This window comes from Colossoma macropomum, unplaced genomic scaffold (genome assembly GCF_904425465.1).
Source record: "Colossoma macropomum unplaced genomic scaffold, Colossoma_macropomum, whole genome shotgun sequence".
Lineage (NCBI taxonomy): Eukaryota > Metazoa > Chordata > Actinopteri > Characiformes > Serrasalmidae > Colossoma > Colossoma macropomum.
This window is the reverse complement of record NW_023494792.1, coordinates 21,130,380-21,155,410: the sequence shown is the minus strand read 5'-3', so window position 1 is coordinate 21,155,410 and position 25,031 is coordinate 21,130,380. Positions and strand designations below refer to the sequence as shown.

Below are 25,031 nucleotides of genomic sequence, written 5' to 3'. Positions count from 1 at the left end.
GGGAATCTGCATGGTTTGTATAACAGTATATTATGATCTGTATGTCTGTATATTGGATCTAGCATATTATTGACCTACCTTTAGTTAGGGAACATGATCGCACCATATTCCATTGCAATTATACATTTTAAAGTTGCATTGACTCCCTGTCTTGACTCCAACCTTTTTATTGTCCTTCTATTTTAAAAAAATTAGTTTGCAAATATTCAACTTTATGAACATGTAGTGTAGGGGTGGGAATCTTTAGGCACCTCACGATTCGATTCGATTACGATTCAGAGGCCTGCGATGCGTTTATAAAACGATTATCGATGCATCTCGATGCATCTTCTTTTCTATACAGGATTTCTAAAGCAAAGTATTTGTAATGATCCATAATGAATTTACGTCCAATATCTTTTATTAATAAATCAAATGGAAGGCTCTAATTCACTGCATTTGTTTGGAGCACATGAGACACTGCTCCCGTTCCACCTTAAATGGTGCCGCATTTACATTCGGCGCCTCAGTCAGAATTTAAGGTGGAACGGGAAAATTCGAACAAGAAGCTGGAAAATAAGAAGCGACTTCAGTCTCGGAAAACAGTCGAACGCTGAGAGGCATTTTACGAGAAACTCATCTACTTCTGAAGAAAAGTTTTCTGGCGGAAAGCGGCTATAGGGAAAGCTTAAAGCAGAGTAAAGTAAATCTGCATTTTCGTTTATATTGTTTAGCCTCTACTAGGACATCAGCACATACTGAGACAAGGTGGCTGCCAAGGTGGTTTGATTTTTGTTGAAAGGACAAAATGTCTCTTCTTAACATTTGCGTTGTGACTCCTGACCTAACCTGGCTTTAATGCAGAGGGAGCCGGTCAGATTTCTCGCTTATCCATGTGTGTTTTTGTTATCTGCCGCCGCAGACTGTCCGGGCGCTGCACTTACCCACTTCCAAGTTCTTACTTTTGCGTTCCGTAAACATTACATTCTAAATATTTGAAATTGATTTTTGACGTTTGTGAATCGATTCAGAATCGTTCGCGTCCGCATCGCGATGCATCTAAGAATCGATTTTTCCCGCACCCCTATTGTACTGTATGTTTAAAACTTACTTAAAGAACATACTTGTACCTTTGAGGGTATATTTATACTGTTTGTACTTTAGTGAACAAAAATCTACCTCTACAGAAGTCTTTTTTCCTAACAGTGCATGGACCTCTATGAGTTCTGTGCCTCCTCTGCCCACAGGAGAAACCATGACCATGCTCCCTAGTGGTCACTGCAGTTCCTTTGCAGAAACTAATTCAGTTTCCTGATTAGTCCATTCTACTTGTCCACTACACTGGGAATGATAGCCGGGAGGAAAGCTGGCTGCAACTACCAACTTCTCCCCAAAGGAGTGCCAGATATCTGATATGAACAGAGGCACAGATAGAACAGGTGCTGAAGGAGCCAGGTCAATAGTCAAAAAGGAATGTGGGCCTTCAGTGCTGGCTGGACAGAAGCAGAGTGTTGTGTGAGAATCCTGGATGTCCGATAGCCATAGTGATGTATGCCTTGGTCTCAGAATCTAGTATGAATGCTTTCTTTATGAAGCAGACAGGTCTCTGTAATGCTTCACATAGGTCTGCATAAAATTCCCAGCATACAGTTGCTGTTCTGCACTTGAGGGAGTCACTTTCGTGCAGATTTAGCTTCTTCATTTTTTTGAACTCGTTTGATAAGAAATTAAAAAATAATAATAATCCTGAGAAAAGGACTTTTTTGGCTTACCCTCATTGAAGCTTTTGGTATCGCAGAGGTGCTCCGGGTTCTTGTGGTCTTGCTTTGGTACTCCAGGTTTGTGGGATCTTGTGTAGGTACTCCAGGTTCTTAGGGTCTTGTTTTGGTACTCCAGGTTCTTAGGTTCTTGTTTTAGTACTCCAGGTTCGTGGGGTCTTGCTTTGGTACTCCAGGTTCGTGGGGTCTTGCGTAGGTACTTGTAAACCTGGTGAACAGATGTGCTGATCTCACAAGCCAGTGCCTTCATTCGCCCAGGGAAAGATTAATAGCAAGTGCTCTGGTGAGGTCTTCTTCCTAGAAAATAATGCACAGGAATGTAACCTAAATGAATGGGTCGGAGTTTTCTCCTTCTCAAACATCATCAATTAGCCATCATATGGTATCTTTAAGTGATTTACTTATGTTGTTTTACACTGGAGCTATGAGGCTAATGTAGCTAAAAATTAATAGAGAATAAATTAATCTGTGTCTCCCAAAATATATCATAGACTTCTATTATATTAGCATTGTAGCTCCAGTATAAAACTAAAGAAACAAAATTAAGACAACAAACTTGTCTTGGCCAAGTGGCCATGTTTGGAGAAAACTGTTCAAAATAGATAAATTAGATTTTTCAGTGAAGTGTTTCTTTAAATGGCTCCCCATAGCACTGTGATTGGATAGCCACAACTCATCTCTACCTCAGAAGATTTACTTGGTTAAGGATTTTTAAGATGCAGAGTTTTGCCTCCATCTCTTTAGTGGCTGTAACTCCAATTGAACGAGCAATTTTTCAAGACAAAACATGAGGGGAGCTGCTATGGTGCTGAAATGGCCAATGAAGGACAAGTGTAAAGGCCAAAAAATTTTTCCTAAGTGCTTCATTTATTCTTCTATGGCTCATGTCTCAGATACTGAGCAACAATAAACCTAAACGATGCAGGGGAAAGCACCGAGAAGAAGATCTATGGTGCAGTTACATGGTTGTTAACGAGGGAAGAGCTGCAATTTGTGTGTTCCCAAATACCCCTAGTGTATTTACAAGGTAGGGAGAAAAGGAAGCATAGCACTCTAGTGATCTAGGTTCTTTTTTGGCATTTGGTTATAACCAACGTGATGGTTTAATGAAAAGTAGCCCCTAAAATGAGTTGAATTGGTTGTAAAGCCACAAGTCCAGATTCAAGAGAACAGTCACCCAGCCCAGAAATGATCTGAAATGATAAGAAGTAATACTTAGGACTTTTGCCTCCTAGTCCATGAGCACACCAAGATCACACAGATTTGGCAATAAGAGATTTCATAACATTAAGTTCAAATGCTATATTCACATGTTGAACTGATGGGAATCTCCTCATTTAGTTTATGTTGAAACACTGCAGGTAAGATGCACCATGGGTTCTCGCGTCTATCTATATATTTATCCATACATATACATACATAATCTAAACCGCTTATCCTACTGGGTCGAGGTGGTGTGCTGGAGCCTATCCCAGCTGTCATTGGGCGGAAGGCAGGATACACCCTGGACAGGTCGCCAGTCCATCGCAGGGCAGACAGACAGACATACACATTCACACACACTCACACCTAGGGGCAATTTTAGCACGTCCAATTGGCTTGACTGCATGTTTTTGGACTGTGGGAGGAAACCCACGCAGACACGGGGAGAACAGGCAAACTCCGCACAGAAATGACCCTGGTGGCCTGGCCGGGAATCAAACCCAGGCTCTTCTTGCTGTGAGGCGACAGCGCTATCCACTGCGCCACCGTGCCACCCCTACATTATCCAGAACAACTTAAAAAAGTGCTTTGTTGTCCATTTAGAAAATTTGTCCTAAATAGTAAAAATGGTGTCGAAAGTACCCTTGAGCTAGGAGACTTTGATTATGTTCTGCAACCCTTCTGGAAGCATTTAGGAACCACAGCAACTCAGCCACAAAACATTAGACCACGTAAAGTTACAGAGCGGGGTCACCGAGTGCTGAGGTGCATAGTGTATAAAAGTCACCAACGCTCTGCTGACTCAGTAACTGCAGAGTTCCAAGCCTCCTCTGGCATTAACTTCAGCACAAAAATGCCGGGTCCTGGGAGCTTCATGGCATAGGTTTCCATGGCCAAGCAGCTGCATGCAAGCCTTACATCACCAAGCACAATTCCGAGCGTCGGATGGAGTGGTGTAAAGCACGCTGCCACTGGACTCTGGACCTGGAGGAGGGATAATGCTATGGGGTTGTTTTTCAGGGGGTGGCCTCGGCCCCTTAGTTCCAGTAAAGGGAAATCTTAATGCTTCAGCATACCAAGACATTTTGGAAAATTGTATGCTTCCAAGTTTGTGGGAACAGTTTGGTGAAGGTCCTTTTCTGTTCCAGCATGACTGAGCCCCAGTGCACAAAGCGAGGTCCATAAAGCCATGGCTGGGTGAAAGACCTTGACTGGCCGCACAACCCCACTCACCCACCTTTGGGATGAACTAGAAAGGGGATTGTGAGCTAGGCCCTCCAAAATCTTGTAGAAAGCTTCCCAGAAGCGTGGAAGCTGTTACAGCTGCAAAAGAGGGACCAACTCTGTATTAACACCTATGGATTTAGAATGGGATGTCATGAAAGCTCCTAGGTGTAATGTGTAGGTGTGCCAATACTTTTGTCCATATAGTGTATAATCTCTCCTTATATTATTCTCATTTACCTTCAAGAAAATGCTACTGCTTTCAGAGAGGTGATCGAGAGGATTGTCCTAGTCTAAAACTTTCATTTTCTTCTGATATCACAAGGCACAGAGCAAGGCTAGAATCAGCTTTTGAATGCTCTTGAGAGAGTCTTTTCTGGAGGATGGGGAAGCTTGGCTTGGTGCACTCCAGCTTCTTGTAGTAATGTCAAGTGATTTCACTTACACGTACCCACTCACCAGCTTGACTGAGGTCTTGCAGGGAGCCACAAATTGCTTTGCTTCTTGTCGCTCCCTCCCATTCCTTTCTTACTGCAACCTAATGCCTCCACATAAGTCAATTTCATGCACAAGCACATGAGCGACATTTTTCATAGTTTTGATTGCCCTGCCCTTTCAAAGTTTCGAACTTTTCTTGAACTGTGCCAACAAAATCAGCTGTCACGATGCCAGATAAGTGTAAAATTAATTTGCCCATAGCCAGACATCTCTTACCATTAAACAGCCTCCATATAGAACCATCTGCAGTGAAAGACTAAGTGGGTGGAGGTGGAGGGGGATTAAGAAGAAAGAAATGAAGAACACTTTGTGTGGGTTATAGATGTATGTATTGTTCTTGAACTGAAAAACTCTGGCTTTTGCTGTTGTGACTAAAGCTTGTCCTGGCTAGTTTAAGATAATCAAACAGCCAAGGACTGGATACTGATAGCCAAGCAGGTTTGGAGACAACGAAGCAGAGAGATGCTGAAGGAGCAGAGAGTCTGTTACGAAACTGTATTAATGAACAGTATAAAAAGAGGACTGAACATTAAGGGTAGATAGAGATTTACAGATTTTGTCAACAAGGAATGATGTTGAGGAATGAGGTATTGGGCATGAAGAAGATGAGAAGATGCCATTGTGAAATTGAAAAATGGTGCCAGAAGGTCGTCAGCCTTGTGGGTGGGTGGGAATGTGTGAAGCTGAAGGATATGAAATGATGGAGAAACAAGTTTAATGGTTTCTTAATCATGCACAATTTGCTTCATTGCCATTTGCATTCCTCAGGCCATCTACTTGGCACATACTTTGTCTTTCAAACTCGACAAAAGCAAAAAACATACAATTATGGAAAATCACAAATTGAAATCATGTCAGCTCACCAGTTCATAAATTTAGGAGTTCACACTTCAAAGTAGCTGTTTTGAAATTGTGCTTGATTTTGTGTATGATTACAAGAAATGGGCAACAACTCCATTTTAAAGCAAGACTGCCAACTTTCTTGAATACAGTCTTGGATATTGTCAGCTTTACTACAGAAAACACGTTTGCTTTGCTATCAGTAATTAAGTTTAATCAGAAGCTTGTGGGACTAGGACTTTAAAAAGTAACTCAGTAATTCAGCACACATTTGCATGAATGTGAAACACTCTAACCACAAAGACCAAAATGGAAGCGAAAGGTTGTTTTTATATGTAAAATATAATTATGTAACTGCAATAGTTTGAGGTGGGGTTTTTCTACATACAATGCCAACAGCTTGTTTCCTATTATAAAAACTTTCATTGTAGTGACTGGAAGTGCTTAAATCCTGAATGAAACTACATAAATGGGAATATCTCATGCAAATAGAAATAGTGACAGCAGTAAGTCAGCTACTGGAAGTTCAAGCAGCATTCCAAGTCATGGATCTCGATGTTTCACTATGTTTAATGGATAAGAGGGTGTTATACCAGTCACAAGTCAGTCTGACTGGTGCCAAGTTACCTCTAAATATCAACCATTATGTAACAGGCCAGGGGGTTCACCCTGAGTGAGGGTGGGACCCTTATGTTAGTAGTTGAGAGCACTGTGGGGCGAACCATTTGGCGGACACTAGAGGGTGGTCCCAAGTACAGAGCAACTGAGGGTCGGGAGAAAGGTGCAATTCAGAGAAGAAACAAAAGGGGCTATGAGCCGGGAAAACAAACTTGACAAGGAACAAATTAAAAAGAGAACGCAATAAACAAGGAAAGTAACTGGTCACGGGGGGGGATTGAACCCTCAATCACCACGTTGCCAGACTAATGTGCTACGAAGCTTGTGACCAAAGGAGATAATGGCCGTCCAAACTAAAGACTTACAAGGATGACTCAAACCGAGAGCTCCCCAAAACTGAATCCAAAAAACTCCCTCCTGTAAACTCACCCTCACCTTTCCCTAAACACGGAGAGTGAGACACAATCAAGAGATTGTTTTAATATTTACTTACACTGGAGAACAATTTGAGAAAAGCAAAGTCTCAAAACTCAAGACCAAGGTTACCGACTGAGTCAGAGCAATGTGTGTGCAGCCACATGATTCCAAGACTGAGCAGTGAGCAGCGTGTGAGCACCCCTTAAGTAGGGTGCCAACAGCTGCTACCTCTCAGCCCTAATTACTCAGTCCTGGCTCTCCAGCCCCTCCCAGCAGCCAAAGGTGGCCTAGCAGGTTGCCTGGAAGTTACACATTATTACAAGCTGAATTAATAACAGTTTTCAGATCACCAAGATATTAGAATATTTACAGCATTTCTGTCAGTCCATTTGTCTTTTTTTTGGGCATTTTCAAATTCTGTAAAAAATTACAATAAACAAATGGAGATTTTTTTTTCTGACAGCAATGATATGCACAATGTTTGCCCTTTAATCTTACTGACTGTGTTTGTTTCCCTGTTCTTTTAGAGTTAACAGACCCCAAGAAAACACCTGAGTGGAGAGTTTGGTGTACAGTGTGGTTCATGCTCCAGTCTTCAGACATAAAGCTAGCTGTCGAGGAGCACTGGTTCAGATGTGCCTCCCTATCAACCCATTCTCTTCAAGCACAGCCCTTCAGTTCCTCTATAAAGACCTCCCTGCAGAACCAAGCCCAAGAAACACTGGAGAATCACTGACATACTTGGGGCTGTTATAGACCCAGCAGAACTGGGTAATTAAAGGAACTACTGCAGAGCTTGAATCTTGAAGGAACAGATGAGATGAGATGAGATGAGATGAGATGGCCTTTGTGAACTGAGCTGGAACAGAACTTCAGTAGAACTATGTCAAAGTCTATCTGAGTAAAGGAACAAGTGTAGCTTTCTTCAACCATGACCACTTCACAGCGAGGATCATAAAGTGAGGAGTGTTCATGGACACATTTGAGGATATATTTATAGTGTTTGCACTGCCTTGTGAACTAATATGGACTAATTACTATAATTGTGTGGTGGTAGGAGTATTTATTTGTACTTTGTTTATGTATACTAGTCAGGGAATATTATGAGAAGCAAATACTTAAAGCCCCACTCAGGAACCACTGAGGCAAGAGCGCTACTGCACAAGGACGAGCTTTGAGTGAACAGTGAGCATAGTGGTAGTATGAGTAGTGTAGTCACACATAGTGTAGTCATCCAAAAGACATCCCGTTTTAGTGCTGTTGGTGCAGTGCTAAAACTGGCCTGGAACTGGCAGTGATTCCTGATTTGGGCTTTAGTGAATTCTGAATATTGGTAATCACCATTTTGAAATTCACCTCTTGCCATCTTGTAATTTATGACACCCCACCTGTGTTCCAGTGGAAAAAATGCAGCAAATCTTCACCTCATGCAATTTGGGGAGTCAAATGAAAGGTTTCTGACTGCAGTTTCACTATGATGAGCCCATTGCCATGAAGCACGATTGATTTTGACGAAAAAGTGATCCATGTGAGCGGAGACGGTCAGTGTACTCACAGCAAACAAAAGGAAAATTACTGTTTAATTCAAATTTGTGCCAGAAGGTCATCTACATTCTGGTCATCTAGTCCTAAAACATTCAGTAATCAATTAAGTAAGCTCTGAGTTCATATTTGAGAGTTTGAGAGAACTTATTTGTTATTAGTGGTTCACCCTTAAAATTAAGTAACTGAACTAAATGTACTTTTATGTTATTTCATAAACGATGAAGGCTAGTTTATGGTCCCTGTTTGATTATACTTTGTTGCAGCTGTGATCACTGGGAGTGAACAGCCATACCAGTTTATTTCATTTTAATTATGATGTAGGATTGATTGGAGGTCTTATGGAAACAGGTTATATCTTGTTTTTCATGAAATTCCCGTTTTCAAATGGAGTATCCAAGAAATTACTTGACCTTTACTTTTGCTTTATAATTCAGATTTTGCTATCAGTAGCTACGTTTCAAAAGCCGCCCCAAGTGGGCTGCATTTGAAAACCACTACATCTTCCGAGGCTGTTCTAATCAGAAGCATCCTTCAAATACAGCCGAGAAATGCAGTCTACATTTTGACCGTTTTCAAGGACACTACCAAAGTGTCCTTCACAGACATGTGCCGTCCAGAATCCTTTGGTGCACATCTGACCCAATGAAAGTTGTTTAAAAAGGCCGGTACAATATATAGTAGCCACTGTTTCTTTAGTTGTGCATCTGTTTAAGAGGGTGCAAATTGAATACAGAATGTAAAATGCACCTGCTTTTACTGAGTTTAACAGTTTTAGCTTGCAGGATGGCAAGTAATTACAAATAAATAGCTTTGCCTGCCGCATATTACATAATTCTCATCAACAAGTTGCTTGCCAGCTTATTGTTCACATCAACAGATTTTTCTCCATTAAAGTTTTGTGCACCTACTCCTTTCTTGATGATGTGACGGTGCAATCTTGGCAGGCCGTTCTGTTTTAAATAATGTAATACAAACAAGGATCCTTTATAGGACAGTCCTACTGAGGACCTACATTTCTCGGCTGCAGTTTAACCTATGGAACATTTTCATGTTTCATTCATTCATGAGTGTTCTTTCACTACAACACCAAGTGTGCATTATGCAAATACATTTTACAACGATTGGGAATCCCCTGTGGTGTCAACGATTCCTGACCGCTAGCCTAGCCGCTGATCTATAGGCTAATAACTACTACCGAGTTAGCTTTAGTGTAACTCTTACCTCAGTTATCAAACAAAGTAGTAAATAGCCATTCTGTCTTTATTTAGCACAAAATGGACACCAGAAACAGTTTTTTTGACCCTTTCAGTCAGAGAAAAGGAGCCAAGCTGCAGTATCTAGATAGTCATCTAGTTGCTCTGCTGACTTTAGCTATTAGCTTGTTATCCTCATCTGATGAGTCATTTCTGATGTTTGAGTAATCCATTCTTTCCATTTAGGAGATGATTTGAAGACAGTTACTAGACTTCTCTGACTCCCATTAGATAACTGACTTCCTAGCAGTAACATTAGCTATCTCCCGTCCTTCTGCATTCACCAGCTAATAAGGAAAAATAAAGAAACCATAATATAGGTTCTCAAATGTTCCTCCCACCTTCAAGACAAATCATCAGAAGGGGCTTTAACCTGAAAGAGAATACTCTGGCACTGCAAGACACGAGTAAGCATATTTGCAACAGATGTAGCAATGGTTACATTTTTTTGGCTGGAGAGCCCCTATAATATGTTTTTGTCATTTCACCCTAATTTAAACATTTGATTTGATGATCTACAAGCAATGCAATATACTTTATAACTACGCTTGTATTATTAAGCAATGTTCTGAAATGCTTGGAGCATACATGGCGAAAACATGCTCTGGAACACACATTGCGGTATCCTGTGTAAGGCCAGAAAAAAAAAGAGTTTAATGTTGTGGCTTGGACTGGCATCCCCCAACTCAACATGATGTGGTTTCTTAGCTCACTGCCAAAGAACACAAAAACAATACATGGAGTCCCTTGCCCTGTTACAAAATGCTCTCTGTATGCCCTTACTAGCTAGCTGTGAGCTTCTGCCGGATGAGTTACTTCACATTGGGCCAGAGCAATGAGTGCAAAGCTGTAATCCCTTGTTATGATCAATAAGCTTCAAAAATGGTCGATGAATTCACTGCGGGAAAAGTTACTATTCAAAATATGGCCATTGTCCAATTATGTGATTTCTTCAGTGGAACAATGTCATCTCATCTCATGCTGGAGCTTGACATTCCCTACACTGCAATAATTGGCCAGGCAGGAGAGAGGTGGGAAATTACTCTCAGAGCTCTGAGAGAATGGACAGTGGAGGATAAAGAAAAAGAGGAGCAGAGAATTTCAACCGCATCTACAGCAGAATAGTAATTTAATCAGAACTAATCAGGATGATCAGAAGTAACGATGATCAATTACATGGCCTCGTACTTAATAAAAAAAGCAGTTAATATTTGAATATCAATTTTATAAAACAGTCAGAAATTTGAGAATAAGGCTGTAAGGGCCGATTCTGAGAGACCTGGTTGGAAGAAGGACTTAGAGATGCAAATGAAAAGATGGAATAATATTAGAGTGCTTAGTTTACCACAATGGAAGAATCACCATTCACCCGTTTTCATTTGGGTTGTCTTGGTAACAGTTGCCTTAGTAACTCTACACCTGTAGACAGCAGCTCTGTAGCTACTGGTACCTTAAAGCAGGTGGTATGGTCACACACGCACACTTGCACAGCATGCACATGTGTATGCAAGGACACACACACACACACGCACGCACATACACACACACACACACACACACACACACACACACACACATATCTGTGAGCTGGTGTTTTGCTATTAGATAGAATGTATAGTCCTTATTTCAATTGTACTTGCAATTGTTAACTTTGTACTGTTACCGTTGGGAGAAATAAAGATATTTATAACTATTTCCAGCTGTGTTTAAAAGCAGTTTATGTTCACTTTCACAAACTTCACAAACAAAAATGTTGGAACAGTATGTCACTTGCTAATAACAGAAAGCTGTGATTTGTAAATCCATGTTGACCTGTATTTAAACATAAACAGTAGAAAGACAAGATATTTAATGTTTTACTATATGAACTTCCTTTGCATTTTTATAAATACATGCTCACTCTGAAACTAATGCCTGCAACACATTTTTTAAAAAGTTGGGACAGGAGTAATTTAAGACTAGCAATCATAGGAACATCCAGGAAAGGTCTAGTCCTTTATGCAGGGATAGGTTAAGACTCGCCACTTGCCAAAAAGCAGCAAATTCAGCAAAAATTCAGCAAATAACTGAGCTCATCTGAAGTGAATTAATGCCCAGTGGAAAACGTGTTTTGTTGTCTGACAGGACAACCTTTAGATTGTTCATAGAAATAAAAAATGGATGCTGTGTTCCCCAGGCCAACAAAGAAATACTTGAAATTCTAGGGTCTGTCATGGTATGGGATCCATTAGTGCCTGTGGCATGGATAACTAATATATCTGTGAAGGCACCATTAACGCTGAAAAATATTTTGGAGCAGCATATGCTGCCTTCTAGACTATGTCTTTTTTAGGGATACATCTCGTTTCAACAAAGCCACATTCTGCATGTGTTACAACAACATGGTGCTAGACTGGCCTCCCATTGACTGAGTTCATAAGGTAAAACTTTAAATATTGTGTTTTTGTACTGTTTCCAAGTTTTTATTAGCATTTCACATACTGTTCCAACTGTTTTTGAGATTTGTACCAGTGTGGCTAATTTCTTGCTAAGTGAAATAAATAAGTGAAATGGAAAAGCACACAGTATACATGCATTTGTATGTATCACAGTATTTGTTGTTTGTGCTTCATTGTTTCATTGTGTATTATTCAGTGTCCAGCACTGTTGAGAGGTGTGATACTTCAAAGCCTCTGTGGTTCGAGTCTCTCTGATGTTTTGAATCATTTAGACAGTAGCAGCTGATCCATCTGGCCAGACGTGGGCCTCACCGCTGCCCCCACACAAACTCTCCTGGCTCTTGTGGTTGTGAAACATCATTAAGTCCTACAGCAGCATATCTGAAGGGTATTTCCAGAGGGCACTGACAGGGCCAGCTGTGTCATGTCTGCTGCCCTGTTCTCGAATTAGAACCTCAGTGGAGATCCAGAATTAGTCTCAATACACCAGACTTTTAGAATTAGAAACACATCTACAGGTCTGGCTGCTTGGCTTTGTTTGGGCATTCTTTTGACAGATTTTCAGTGCTTTAAGGACAACTCTTCTGAGACTGCTGTCACCACTACTGCTTTCCTACATCAATTACTGTTGGCCTCATCCTTTCTTTCTTGCGCACAGTAAAGAAGACCAGTGATCTGAGGTGATTTTTAATGGTGGGTTTTGTTTTTATTTTATAATGATGGATTATTCCTGGGCGATTCCTAACCTTGCTATGGCACTGGGAAACATTTCTGGGAGAAAGAAGAAGGTAATCATGAAGGCAGAAATGATAGCAGCAGATAGCATCAGATTACAGATATCTAAATAAAAAAATCATTTATGTGTCTCTTCTCTTCTTTAATAACGTTACAAATCATCCAGCTATAATTCAGCATCATCAGAATCCCCATCACGTCTTTATTATTGGCATTTTTTTACTTTGTTTCCATGTAGCTGTGCATGTGTCCACGTTAAGAACATATGATTATAGCACAAGAAGGGTTGGACCAAGGTGAGCATGGTTTACCAGTGTTACAAAATAAAATCTGTTCACTGCTTCCTTTTAGGATCTGTATTTATTTTTTAAATGACATTGATATACATTGATATAGTATACACCGTATATACTACAGAAGCCCTAAAGAGATTTACTTTTTATCTACAGATAAAGTCCAATATTTGGTGTGTTTTCAGTGGGCAGTCTTGGAAGATAGTTTTGGTATATTCTCAAAATTACCAAAATGGTAAAACTGTTTTAACCGTTGCTTAGAGCATCAAACCAGATTTACATACACAGTCTAATACAATTCACAGCAGTATACAGTTTATTACAGGAACCCTAAAGGTCCAATGATTCGGATTTTTTTTTTTTTACTGTTTTTTCTGTGATGAGTTTTCATTTGTTTCCTTGAGATCTTGTTATACTTATTATCACAGCAAAACTAAAGTTCTCTTGAAATATTAAGATATTTATGTCATCATAACATGTTTTATTTAGATAACCTTTGTTATGTCATGATAATGACATTAATATTTCAAGATCTCAAATGAAAAAAGGCATTATCACAGAAAAAGAGTAAAAAAAAAAACATGCAAATCCATGGCCCTTTAGGGCTTCCATAACAAACTGTATGATCCTGTGAATTATAATAGACTGTGTATTTGAATTTAGTTTGAAGCAACTGTTAGGACAATTTTACCACTTTGGTTTATCAAAGCATTATCAGTCAAATATGAGGATCTACTAAGACTATTTTCCAAGACTGCCCACTGAAAACACCACATATCTGATTTTATTTGTAGTTAAAAAAGTAAATCTCAAAGTAAATCCTGTTAATTTAAATCTTGCTGCATTTACATAAAGCAATTTTAAAGAATTGAGATGTGTTCACTTATTTGAATTAATTCAGTTAATACAAGTACATGGTTTATTTTAGGGATTTGATAAACGTACAAAATAAGCAACCATACAAAAATCTTCTTGCAATATTAAAAGTACTGCAGGTACAGAAGCGTTCGGCTCTGAACAAGTGAGTTTTGTGCCTCTCTGTAAGGGAGGAAATGTCAGGATGTATCAAAACAGCAGTCTGAGGTTTCCTGTCTGAAAGCTGAAACTTTGGTTCAAGGTGTGTCACTACACACATCCCAAAGCATAATCTGTGATAGCGCTCTGATAAGTTCAGTGTAAAACAACCACAAGAAACTGTTTTACACTCTTCATGCAACACTTGTTTGTTGACAGTGTGTTTACACCAATATTGATCATCCAAATATATTGTATGAACACATGCGAGAAGTTAATTAATTTATTCATTCATTCATTTATTTATTTGTTTGTTTGTTTCTTTGTTTGTTTTTAGAACTTTAATGCTGTGACATTCATTTGGTGTGTTTGACATTGTAGCTCAGTTGCAAATCATCTCCATAACAGTTATTATAGTAATTTCTGATGACTAGCTTAAAAACATGCCTCTTAGAACATTTTACTACACTGCATTTTCTTCAACAACTCCTTCTACTCATTTACCCCATACAATCCCAGGCTTATTATGCTACCATTAAACACTCTAGAATCGTTTGTCATATAGTAACTGTTATTCAGTAGTAGTATATACAGTGTAGACTGTAATGTTAATTCACAATTTAAAGTATTTTGAACAAGACAAGAAGTTATGACACAGTAAAAAACATCACATTATTGATTAATAAACTGTAATTATGTATTATTGTAATTTACTGTTATGAACTATGAAAAGCTATTCAATCAGTGAGATTTGAGATTTATTATAAAGTTTGTGCCATTTAAATATTTGCTTTAAACAAATTATTCTTACTTCTTCTATTTTTGAACCATTTATAATGTGTTTGTCTGAGGAAGTGCCTAGGCAGATGAAAGGGCCCCCCAAAAAATCCTGCATATGGCCCTCAAATGGATAGAGCTGCTCTGGTAATGGAAATACATTACAATATCTAAATCTCTATTCATCCTCAAAGATTTCTTCATTTTTACAGTATCCTGCAAGTTGTTTGAAACTTACAGCATCATATTAGAATCATTTAATACAAGTATCTACAACAAAATTGGTTTATACTTTTGAAAACAATGATTCCATTTAATTGGTAGCTTACATCCTAAGACTTATTACTCATTAACTATATAAACTGCGATACAAACTAAATAAGTTATTCTGGTTTGCTGCCGGTTACTGGCCATTTAACAGGTCAATCGTAAACAGGTGACATAACAGAAGAGGAAAGGATGGACACCACTCTGGAGCCTTCAGATAAGAGGTATTTATTTGAGAAGAGAATGGGAGGTGGTTGAGGGCCCTTCATCAGGAACAGGATAGTGGTCCAGTGAGAGAATGTATAGGACAGTAGAAGGTTGGGAGAAAGAGAGGGTGGCAATGAGGTGAAACATGCTGTTAGCATCCATACCCGGTTATATCCAATCTGTGCAGTGAGGCGAAAGGTTTCTCATGTACATTAACACTAATGTGAGTAAAACCAGTCTAGACAGCTGCTTCTGAACTGCTTTCATGCCGTTCACAGTAGCAGCTGAACATTAGAGCCAGTGTTGCGCTCTAACATGAAGAGCTGCTTAACCCAGACGTGTACAGGAAATTTAATCAGAGGCTGTAGCCTTGGCTGGTCGGGAATTACTTGTTCTTATGTTTCTTGAACAAGGCGTACAACACTTTCAGTGTAGCAGACACATCTTGGGACACGATATCTGTCAGAGTGGAATGAAAAGATGTCATTGAAAACGTCATTGAGTCTAGCACTGAGAGAACAAGCACACATGCACATATAAACGTACACAGGCAGAATACTAAAGACACGGTAAACATGTGGGCCAAGACAGTCAGTCAATCAATCAAGCACACATTCAAGCACAAGCTGTCCAGTTTCTCATTCCATACGTCATTCTATAAGATCAATATAACAGCCATGCAAGATAAGCATACAAATCATCCTCATTTCCATTTTTCTCTATTCACTCCTTCCCCCTCAGTGACACGGAGAAGTCGGGGCATCTCGGAGACGAGACAGACCATCGCAAACGATTACGACCTCTGAGGCGAGAGTGATTCCCATCTAAGCGCTTCTGACTTATTCTATTCTTCTCTGGTAAAAGGCATTTGCGTTATACGTACACATACCAGTGCCAGCGTATTCAGACGTACTCCAGCAGTGAGTACAAATTCACGCTCTCAGCTGACACGCTGCATAATTGGTTCATGACACATCCCAGAGCCAGTTAAACGGTTTCGATACAGCCAGCAATCTCAATTAGCATTGCATTACCTGCACAGAAATGCTCATGGGCACTACAGCACAAAGCAATCAGCTAAATATATATATAGTAAAACAGAGAGGTGGTACAGAAATTACACTTTGTTTGCATGTAAATGTTCCTTTGGCTGTGCTTTGCTGTTTAAAGTCTCTTTTTTATCAGCTTACACAATCGTTTAAGTTTGGAATTGAGTTAAGTATTCATTGTAATGTATTGTACTGCACTTATTGAAATGTATAGTTTATCTCTTTTTCTATTCTCTAGGTATCAACATGGACTTTTGTTTCTAGCACTATCTGAGGTCAGGACTAGCTTTCTCTCTAACCTATTGGTAACTAGCAAAGATACTTTCTCTAGATAGACAAAGCACTTTTTGCACGTCACTCTGCATAAGAGTGTCTGCTAAATGCTGTAAATGTAAAATGTAAATGGAATCACTTGTCATAATAATAATTTTTGTTATTTTACTCCATAATAACTTATACAGTCGTCGTGTGTAAAAGTTTGGGTAAATGCTTTGTTGATTTGTTAAACACATCCTATACAGAGAACACACATTCTGTTTATTTACTGAACTTAACATACTGGGCCTGGGCAAAAGTAATGGCACATTTTATATGTTAAATTCAGCAAATAAATAGAAATTTGCACTAAAATTTGCAGTATAAATGCAATGCCATAAGTAAGTGTTCTCTGTAGAGGATGTGTTAACTTACTTTCATCAACATAACGTAATTTGACTGGGGGTGTTCAAACTTTTGCATACAACTGTAGACTGAAATAAATATATCAAGTGTTTTGGAAACAGCAACACGTTATTAATTTGCCGTTTTACAGTAATTATTTGATCTGCCTGTTTAAAATATGAAGCATTTTAGATGTTAATTTTATTATAAATTCATTCTGAGCAGTCTATAGCTTTCTCGGTCATTAAGAAATCATCTCCGGTTCTGTTTATCATTCTGGGCATCTTACTTTTTCTTTCCTACAAATTAGTTCAGACCCATAAAACTGTAGAGCACTACTATCATAATAGAATCATTCTGCAGCAAAATTAACATTAATAAAACAGTGATTAAAGACTTTGGAATGGTAGTACATACACTGAAAATGAAAAACAAAATGTGCTTTGAATTTACATCATTCAAATGTTTCATTTGGTTGCACATGAATAAAATATGTTACATCACAACTGCTGTCTTTGGGATAACTTTTGGCAAGAACTGTGTTGATGTACCGTTTTATTCACGTGCAACCGACTGACACATTTGAATCAAGTACATTCAAAGTTTAGCTTCTCTCTCACCTTCTGGATCAACATTGGCCACTTGTATTTCTTTGTCATTGAGGAGATCCAAAGCCAGGGACACATTGTGAAGCTAGATGTGAGAAAGATAAAGAAGGTTGACAATAGTGTTTATGAGCTGTAACCTTCAGAAGCTGTTATTGAATAAATTATCAATTGAATAGCAGAAAAGCATATGTCCTGGATGAACAGGTTCCAAAATAGCTGGTCTGTTACAGTGTGCAGATGCCAGTCCATTTGGCCTAAATGAATATTTGGTGTCACAGCTAGATTTGACATCTGTCGTCCCAACATACAGCCTGCCTCCTGCACCATTATGAGTGGGTGCAGATTGATCATTCTAAATGAACAGAAAACAATAGGCATGCTCCAGGGGTTCTGAATAATGGCAGACTGTAATCCCAACAGCTGCTAAATATAATAAGGGCAATTCTGGACACAATTCTGAAAGATAATGAAATGATGCAATGTCACAGGTGTGGAAGCGCATTTTCATGGATAACATTAAAAAAATATTTAATCAAACGCCCATATGTCAGTCAAAGAACATGACCATTCCGGACTTGTGTAATTCCTGCACTGCATTCTGGACTATCCCCATTTTAGACACTTGTCATTGTTACTAGCCATGTCAAAGAACAATTCACGAGGTTACAGAAGTGATACAGCTTGTGGGCTACTTTGCACAGCTCCTATAGGTAGGAGCTCAGTGATTGCAGAACATATCAGCAGTCCGGATGATCTTTATGGGTAAATATGCTACATTGTTCCATAGTTGTACTCAAAAGGCCTGTAAAACACCATCTTTCCAAGAACAAACAATAGTTAAAATTACAGTGAACAGGTATATTGGATGTTCATGATGTGCTATCACTACAATCATGATTCCTTCCTTTCTTATAAGGCTGGTTTTACTTCCTCATCTCAAAGTCATATGACCATTATTACATTTTTAGCTCATTGTTTCCATTGCATAAGGGAAAGTAGGTTCCTCCAAATGATGATAGCAAGAAACAACATATTAATTACATTTTATCTATATGTTGTACATTTTAAATGGAATCTATCTGCTTGACAGATTTGATGCCACTTTTGTTGACCTGTGGTTTAAAAATTCAGTAGCGAAGGTTAATCAGGTCCTTACTCAATTTAAACATCTATCTCTTGAGCTAACAGCATCTGACCAACATATTTATTTATATATTTTTGTTTAAGGAGAACATAGATGTGTTTAAGATACTCACCATCTCTGAGTGTCCATCAGGAGACAGATGGAATTCGTAAAGTGGAATAAAGAACCCTTCCAACTGACCAATCAGCAAAAGCAGGATCACACCATCTGCAAACTGATTACACCAATATTATGTAGCACATGCACACAATAGCAATATATAAAATAACTATAAAAGTGCATTTCTGTAAGAAAATGCAGAGTGATTGCACAGCTTTAGCAGTTGCTAGGCTGTTGCTTGGGTGCTGCCAAGAGGTGACTTTGGTATTTTAAGTGGCTCCTAAGGTGCTGATAAGCAATTGTTATGGTATCCCACTTGGTTGCTAGGGTGTCGCTAGGCAGTTGCTCCGGTATTCCTGATGGTTGTTAGGGGGTTGCTACATTATTGCTTGGACTGTCGTTGTCTATTGTATTGGTAATCAATTTATCTTGTCAAACAATAAAATGCTCTTAACCAACAATAACAAACTATGCATAGCTTTTCAAAGATTCCAAAATACTTTATTGGATAGCACCTGGCTAGCATCGCACTGAGTGATGTGGGGAGAGGGAGGGCCATCCTACCCCCTCCTATAGAGAGCGAGGCCAACAATTTGCTCTCTTGGATTCCTGGCCATGGTTGGCTTTAGCATCACCAGGGAACAAACTTGGGCCCCAAGTATGCATTATCTTCATTCAAATTGCCAACTATCCATTTCTGGTTTGTTGAGAAGGTCAAATTTAATCTATTTTAATCAGTTTTTACAGCTTTCATTTGAAGTCCAAAGTTTTTTGCTGTTTTTGGTGAGATGATCAACATTAATTTACCTGTTTCTCCATGTCAGCAACCTGTAGCCTTAGTGGTGACAAGTTCTTATTAACAAAGTGCAAGATAGCCTGCAATTACAAAACACATCAGCAGTCAACGTACTGTATAATTGGGGTGCTTTTGAATTTAGATCGTAACTGTAGTACAGAGATGTGCTACCTTCTTTACTGTGGCAACTTTATGTGCATCGAGTTTGAGTAGCTCATCAATGGGGTCTTCTTCTGTTGAAGAAAGAGTCACAAAACAGGCAAATCTGCTCTCATATGTGCTCTGACATGTCAATGACCAAAAAACAAGGTAATATTATATGCCTTGACTTACTTTTAGATTGTCCATCTGCGTCCTCACTGGAATCACAGCAAAAGTATGAGACAAGTAAATGACTTTAGCTGATATTCAGCACATATTATCACTGTCATAACAAAACCTCATACTTCCGAAATGGTAAGGAGAAGATTTTTTTACCATTTCCATTAGTTCATTCATCATGAAATTTTGACAAAACACAAAGGGTTAAGGTTAGCTAGTGTTTCCAAAGGCTATTAAAAAAGAATAAGGAAAAATGGAAAATTGAAAAATGGGAAAAAATTATATATTAACGTATATTATAGTCATATATTCGTAACAGGGACGCAATCTGATTTGATAGTCATACCTCTGCAATGTGATGAATTCTATCTGTTTGTCAGATTTGATGCCACTTTTGTTGACCTGTGGTTTAAAAATTCAGTGGCGAAAGTTAGTCAGGTTCCTACTCGATTTGAACAACAATAACCTCTAGAGCTAACAACATCTGACCAACATATTTATTTTAACATCCAACACATTAGCATATTCATGAAGTTCACCTCAAATGAGATGATTTCCACGCTGACATTCAGGGGCAGAGCCAGGTCGGGCTGATAGCGCTTCACTATGGCAACCAGCAGATGCAGAGTGGCAAGCAGGTCTCGGCTGTGGATCACTTACCAGCAGAGAAGACATAACCTTATTTAAACACTCGTGCTCATTAGGCCAACAATTACATATCAAAATTTCACTGGTTTGGCTCTGACTTTTACAGTAAAAATCAGAAAATAGAACAGCTGGCTTTCATACATGAAATGATGTAAAGCACTGTAAGTGTATATCTTTCTGATCAATTTAAATGATCCTGTAATACAATACGCAACACTTAATTTAACCCATTAAATCCTAAGGATCCATATGTGGGCCATTTCTCAATCTAATTTAGAACATGTAGTTTCATACTAAATACTGAATAGTTCATAGTAATTACTGAATTATTTATAGTAGTTGTGAATCATTTTTAGTAGTTGTGAATAATTAGTTGTGAATAATTTATTTTAGTTATTGAATTATTAATAGTATCTGCTGAATAATTTATAGTTATTACTTCACAATTCATTATAGTTAATGAATAATTTATAGTAGCTACTGAATATTTTAGGATAGTTACTGAATAATTTACAGTAGCTACCAAATAAAGTCTTGCGATTACATTCCCAGGCCTATTACATTCTAAGGCTTGTTATTCATTAATTACATGGAGAGCAATGTAAACCACATGAGATATTCTTAAGAAGTGAGGAATGGAAGCCTGAACTCAACAGCAGCTCCTGGCCATTTAAGGGGGTTAATAATAGAATAATAAGTCTGCAGTTTCTAAATTGTAATTATGTACAGTTAATTTGGTGCCTGTGGTACAATTCCTGTTTCAATGATGGCATCATGTGTTTAATGATCATTTTATTACTCACGTTTGACATTCCATTTAGCTGAAGTGTCTGGTTCGGGGTTCTTGTCAAGTTCTAGGTACTTGTCGAAGGCCTGCAGAATCGTCTCCAGCTTTCGTGTCTGAGCAGCACTGGTCAACGCAATCTCCTCTACGTTTAACTGTACTCCTGCTAACCTTCCTGAGGCAAAAACACATGAACATACAGTCACGGAATGACCTGTGTTTTGCCTATAGCAATCTGAAAAGTTTCTCTAATGACTGCTGCAGATGTAGACACAGATATAGAGGACAAAATGCCAGTTTCATACTCAGTAGGTGATGAAGCACAAGTCCATCATACATGTCTTCCTCCAATGACTGCACCACAATGTGCTCTGACTTCAGAGTGCTGTTGATCCACCCCACCAGAACCTAAAGTACACATATAAGCTCATGGGTAGTAATATTTACTCAGATACATGTAGTCAAGTAGAATTTGAATGGATTTGTTTTTCTTGTACCATTTTTAAATGATAACACTGTAGCGTGCTGAAGAGATGTTGCTGACATGTTAATTCTTGGTTAATTGTTCTACAGCATTTATTTGCTGGGTTATTCTACAAGGACTCTTATTGTGAAGCCAGCGCTAGTCAGATTAGTCCAGGTGGCTGGGAGAGGAGATGTAGTGAGGCTAGAGTGCACTGTTAGAGAAAACACAGGCACGGCTGTGGCCAGCTGGGTAATAAAGCAACATGAAAGTGCAAAAGCTGTGTCTCCTTTAATAGCGGGGAACGCTACAATATTGTTACTAATACTCAATTATATTTGTTAGGAAAGAAACCTACTTTTTAAGTAGCCATTTACATTGAGTTACTAATGTTCTGTTAATTCAGCACTTGAGCTGCCTTGCTGTTCCTCACACCTTTCATTTTCAAGCTTTAGCAATTTAATTTTCAAAAATAAAAAGGATATCAAAAAGAGATAAAAAGTGACTTAAGATCGTGGAACACTGACCCAACATGCCCTAACAAATACCAACAATCCCATTTTAGAGGTTTAATTTATCTTCCAGAATAAGTACTGATAAAGTAAAAGAACTGAGTATGAATGAGGGAGAATGTTCTAGAACAGTTTGAACACAAGAGGGCATTCTAGAATAGCATGAACAGAGGAAACATTCTAGAACAATGTCAATGAAGGAGAACATTCTAGAACAGTCTGAATGGAAGAAAGCATTCTAAAATGGCATGAATGAAAGAGAACATTGCAGAAGAGTGTACATGGTAGAAAACTTTTTAGAACAGTTTGAATGGAGGATAGCGTTCTAGAACACCAAGAATAGAGGAAAATGCTAGAAGAGTGTACTTGAAGTAGAACATTCTAGAACAAAATTAATGGAAGAAAACATTCTATAACAATGTCATTGAAGGAGAACATTCTAAAACAGTCTGAATGGATGAAAGCACTCTAGAATGGTGTTGAATGAAAGAGAACATCACAGAAGAGTGTGCATGGAAGAGAACTTTCTAGAACAGTTTGAATGGAGGATAGCATTCTAGAACACCATGAATGCGAAAAAAACATTCGAGAACAGTCTGCATGGAGGAAAGCATTCTAGAATGGTGTGAATGACAACATCACAGAAGAGTGTGCATTGAAGAGAACTTTCTAGAACAGTTTCAATAGAAAGAACATTCAAACCATGTGAACAGAAAAGAACATTGTAGAAGATTTTGAATAGAGGAGAACATTATAGAACTGTGTGAATGAAAGAGAAGATTTTAGAATGCTGTCTGGAGGATAATATTCTAGAACAGTGTGATGATTTTTTCTTACGCTAATTTTACTTTAGTCAATTTTAAATTAACATTTTTACTTGAGTGTGGATTTAGGCTGCTCTGCTTGCCTCTCTCAGGAGTTAATCAGAGGTCAGACAAAGACAAGGTCAGGCCTTTATCATGGTTACAAAGTGAAGGATAAAAGAAAAAAAAATCAGTCTCACCTCTTTAAGCTTTGCCAGTTTGGGATCATTTAAAGATGCAGGCTGAATGATCTTCCTCCGCTCTCCTGCATAATGAACACTATTGAGTGGTGCATCACATTTTATACATCAGCAGTCTACAGACGAAGGCATTTCATCCTTCATTGGCTGACTTCATAAGGAACGCCCAGACCAGCACATGCTGTCTGATGTTCACTCAATCTGATAAAACAGTGGTTGAGTAAAGCTAAAATCCTCCCTATAAAGCACTCACCCTGAAAAGATGCAGAAGCTTCACTGACTTGGTCAAATTCCACTTTTTCTTCCTCCATTATTTGTAGTCTGACTGGTTAGAACTGAAAAAACAGACACATAATTCAACAAACACTGTTCAGTCATTCTTGTTAGCTAACTTGATTCGACCAGACATGTTTGGTCTTCAAGCTTTGCTATTTTAGGTTTAGAACTGGAGCTGCCAGGCTAACAGTGGTAACAAACACTAGGAATTTCATACTGGTTACTTTCTACTCAGGAAAGAAGTAACTCCATTTCTAAACGGCTGCACTTTCTTTATTCTAGATAGAGAAGTTTTTGATTTTTTATAAAATATAGTGAGTCAAACTGTGTTCTAAACCATAATGACTCATCTGCACAACCTGAATTAAGACCCGGATGTGGTTTGAGAGATTAGCCCTGTAGCCACAGTTCTAAACTAAAGAAACAAAATTTTGACAGCAAACATGTTTTGGCTGATCGACTGCATTTGAGGTAAGTGGAAAATCATGTAAATTTGATGTATTACACTATAAATATAATTACACATTACATTGTTAATATTATAAATTTATTACACATTTTTTGTCAGACTTTTTACTGCAACACTGTTACCAAGCATTTCAGTGACTGACATAATTGGGTAATGAAAGTAGTGCATGAAAACAGTCCTAAACTGATGTTTTTGTTTATTTGATCTGGTTTTATTTATTGCCAGATTGCTGATACATGAAGTTGTCACATTCAGGAATGTTGATGTAGATGAAAATTGACTTGTGTTCCAGCACAAGTCGCCAGAGTCGCCCCAAACACTGAGCTGTGAGCCTTCCAGTGCTGACATCTCTGTCTGAAATGATCCGGTGGAAATGCATGCCGGCTGCAGCACTTTCACTCCTCCTCTCTAAACTCCAACATCTTACATACCAGCCAACACTGACATAATACAGACTGACAAAGAAAACATCAACCTGTGAAAACTTTCCTCACAGAGAGAGAGAGAGTGCGGCAGAGGGAGAGAGAAAGAAAGAAAAAAAGAAAAAAGTAAGTAAGAAAGAGAGAGATAGAGAGAGAAGGAAAGGCAAGATAGTATATGTATGTATGTGTATATATATATATATATATATATATAGAGAGAGAGAGAGAGAGAGAGAGAGAGAGAGAGAGAGAGAGAGAGAGAGAGAGATGTTTATTTGTGTGTGTTGATGCCTGTCAGACCTGTTCGCCACTCAGTGACACAAGCCTTCACTCCATGTCTAAACACACGTCTGAATAAACAGGCCTACCTCTCAGGATTGCTGCAGCAGCGTGCAGACGCTGGTCCTGCCCTATGCCCTCAGCTGTCCTTTCTGCACACCTTTGCAAGTCAATACTGTCACGATCAAATTCCCCCAGCACAAACAGGAATACACACACTCTGAGGCAAAATAATGTGGTCAGCAGTACAAGATGTTTCCAGGCTAACGTTGTAAGGACGAGCAAAGAATAAGTATGAGTAACTGAAAGATGCTTTTCTCTCAATAAGGAAGTGACAGTGAAGAAACAGCGCTTCCTCTTTCTGGTTCGGTGGTGTAGTATAAGCGGAAACTGCTCTGAAGAAATTTTGTGT

At 38.7% G+C, this 25,031-nt stretch overlaps 2 protein-coding genes across 2 annotated transcripts in view; one reads left to right on the top strand and one right to left on the bottom strand.

The window, feature by feature from the left end:
• Positions 1-8,209, top strand: part of shisal1b (shisa like 1b) — a 54,889-nt gene extending 46,680 nt beyond the window's left edge. The window contains exon 5 of the mRNA XM_036576539.1: positions 7,085-8,209. Coding sequence (XP_036432432.1) covers position 7,085 — 1 coding nt within the window. The 3' untranslated portion in view covers positions 7,086-8,209. The remainder of the gene's footprint in view (positions 1-7,084) is intronic.
• A 6,882-nt stretch (positions 8,210-15,091) lies between these two features.
• Positions 15,092-25,008, bottom strand: parvg (parvin, gamma). The gene is made up of 13 exons (XM_036576536.1): positions 24,709-25,008; positions 23,427-23,508; positions 23,174-23,238; positions 21,501-21,603; positions 21,215-21,370; positions 20,303-20,418; positions 20,110-20,165; positions 19,776-19,801; positions 19,614-19,675; positions 19,454-19,522; positions 18,660-18,761; positions 17,416-17,488; positions 15,092-15,545 (listed from the first exon to the last, which is right to left on the bottom strand). Exons 2-13 carry the CDS (start codon positions 23,482-23,484, stop codon positions 15,472-15,474), a joined length of 960 nt encoding a protein of 319 aa, XP_036432429.1. The 5' UTR covers positions 23,485-23,508; positions 24,709-25,008; the 3' UTR covers positions 15,092-15,471.
• Between the last annotated feature and the right edge of the window lie 23 nt (positions 25,009-25,031).

What these genes read in the sequence shown, in the direction of transcription:
- parvg (XM_036576536.1), bottom strand. Translation starts at nt 23,484, where the DNA reads ATGGAGGAAGAAAAAGTGGAATTTGACCAAGTCAGTGAAGCTTCTGCA. An exon ending in AACTGGCAAAGCTTAAAGAG is followed by an intron (nt 21,604 to 23,173) that starts GTGAGACTGATT and finishes TGTGTACTTTAG; the next exon opens with GTTCTGGTGGGGTGGATCAA. An exon ending in GAATTCATCACATTGCAGAG is followed by an intron (nt 19,802 to 20,109) that starts GTATGACTATCA and finishes CTGTGATTCCAG; the next exon opens with TGAGGACGCAGATGGACAAT.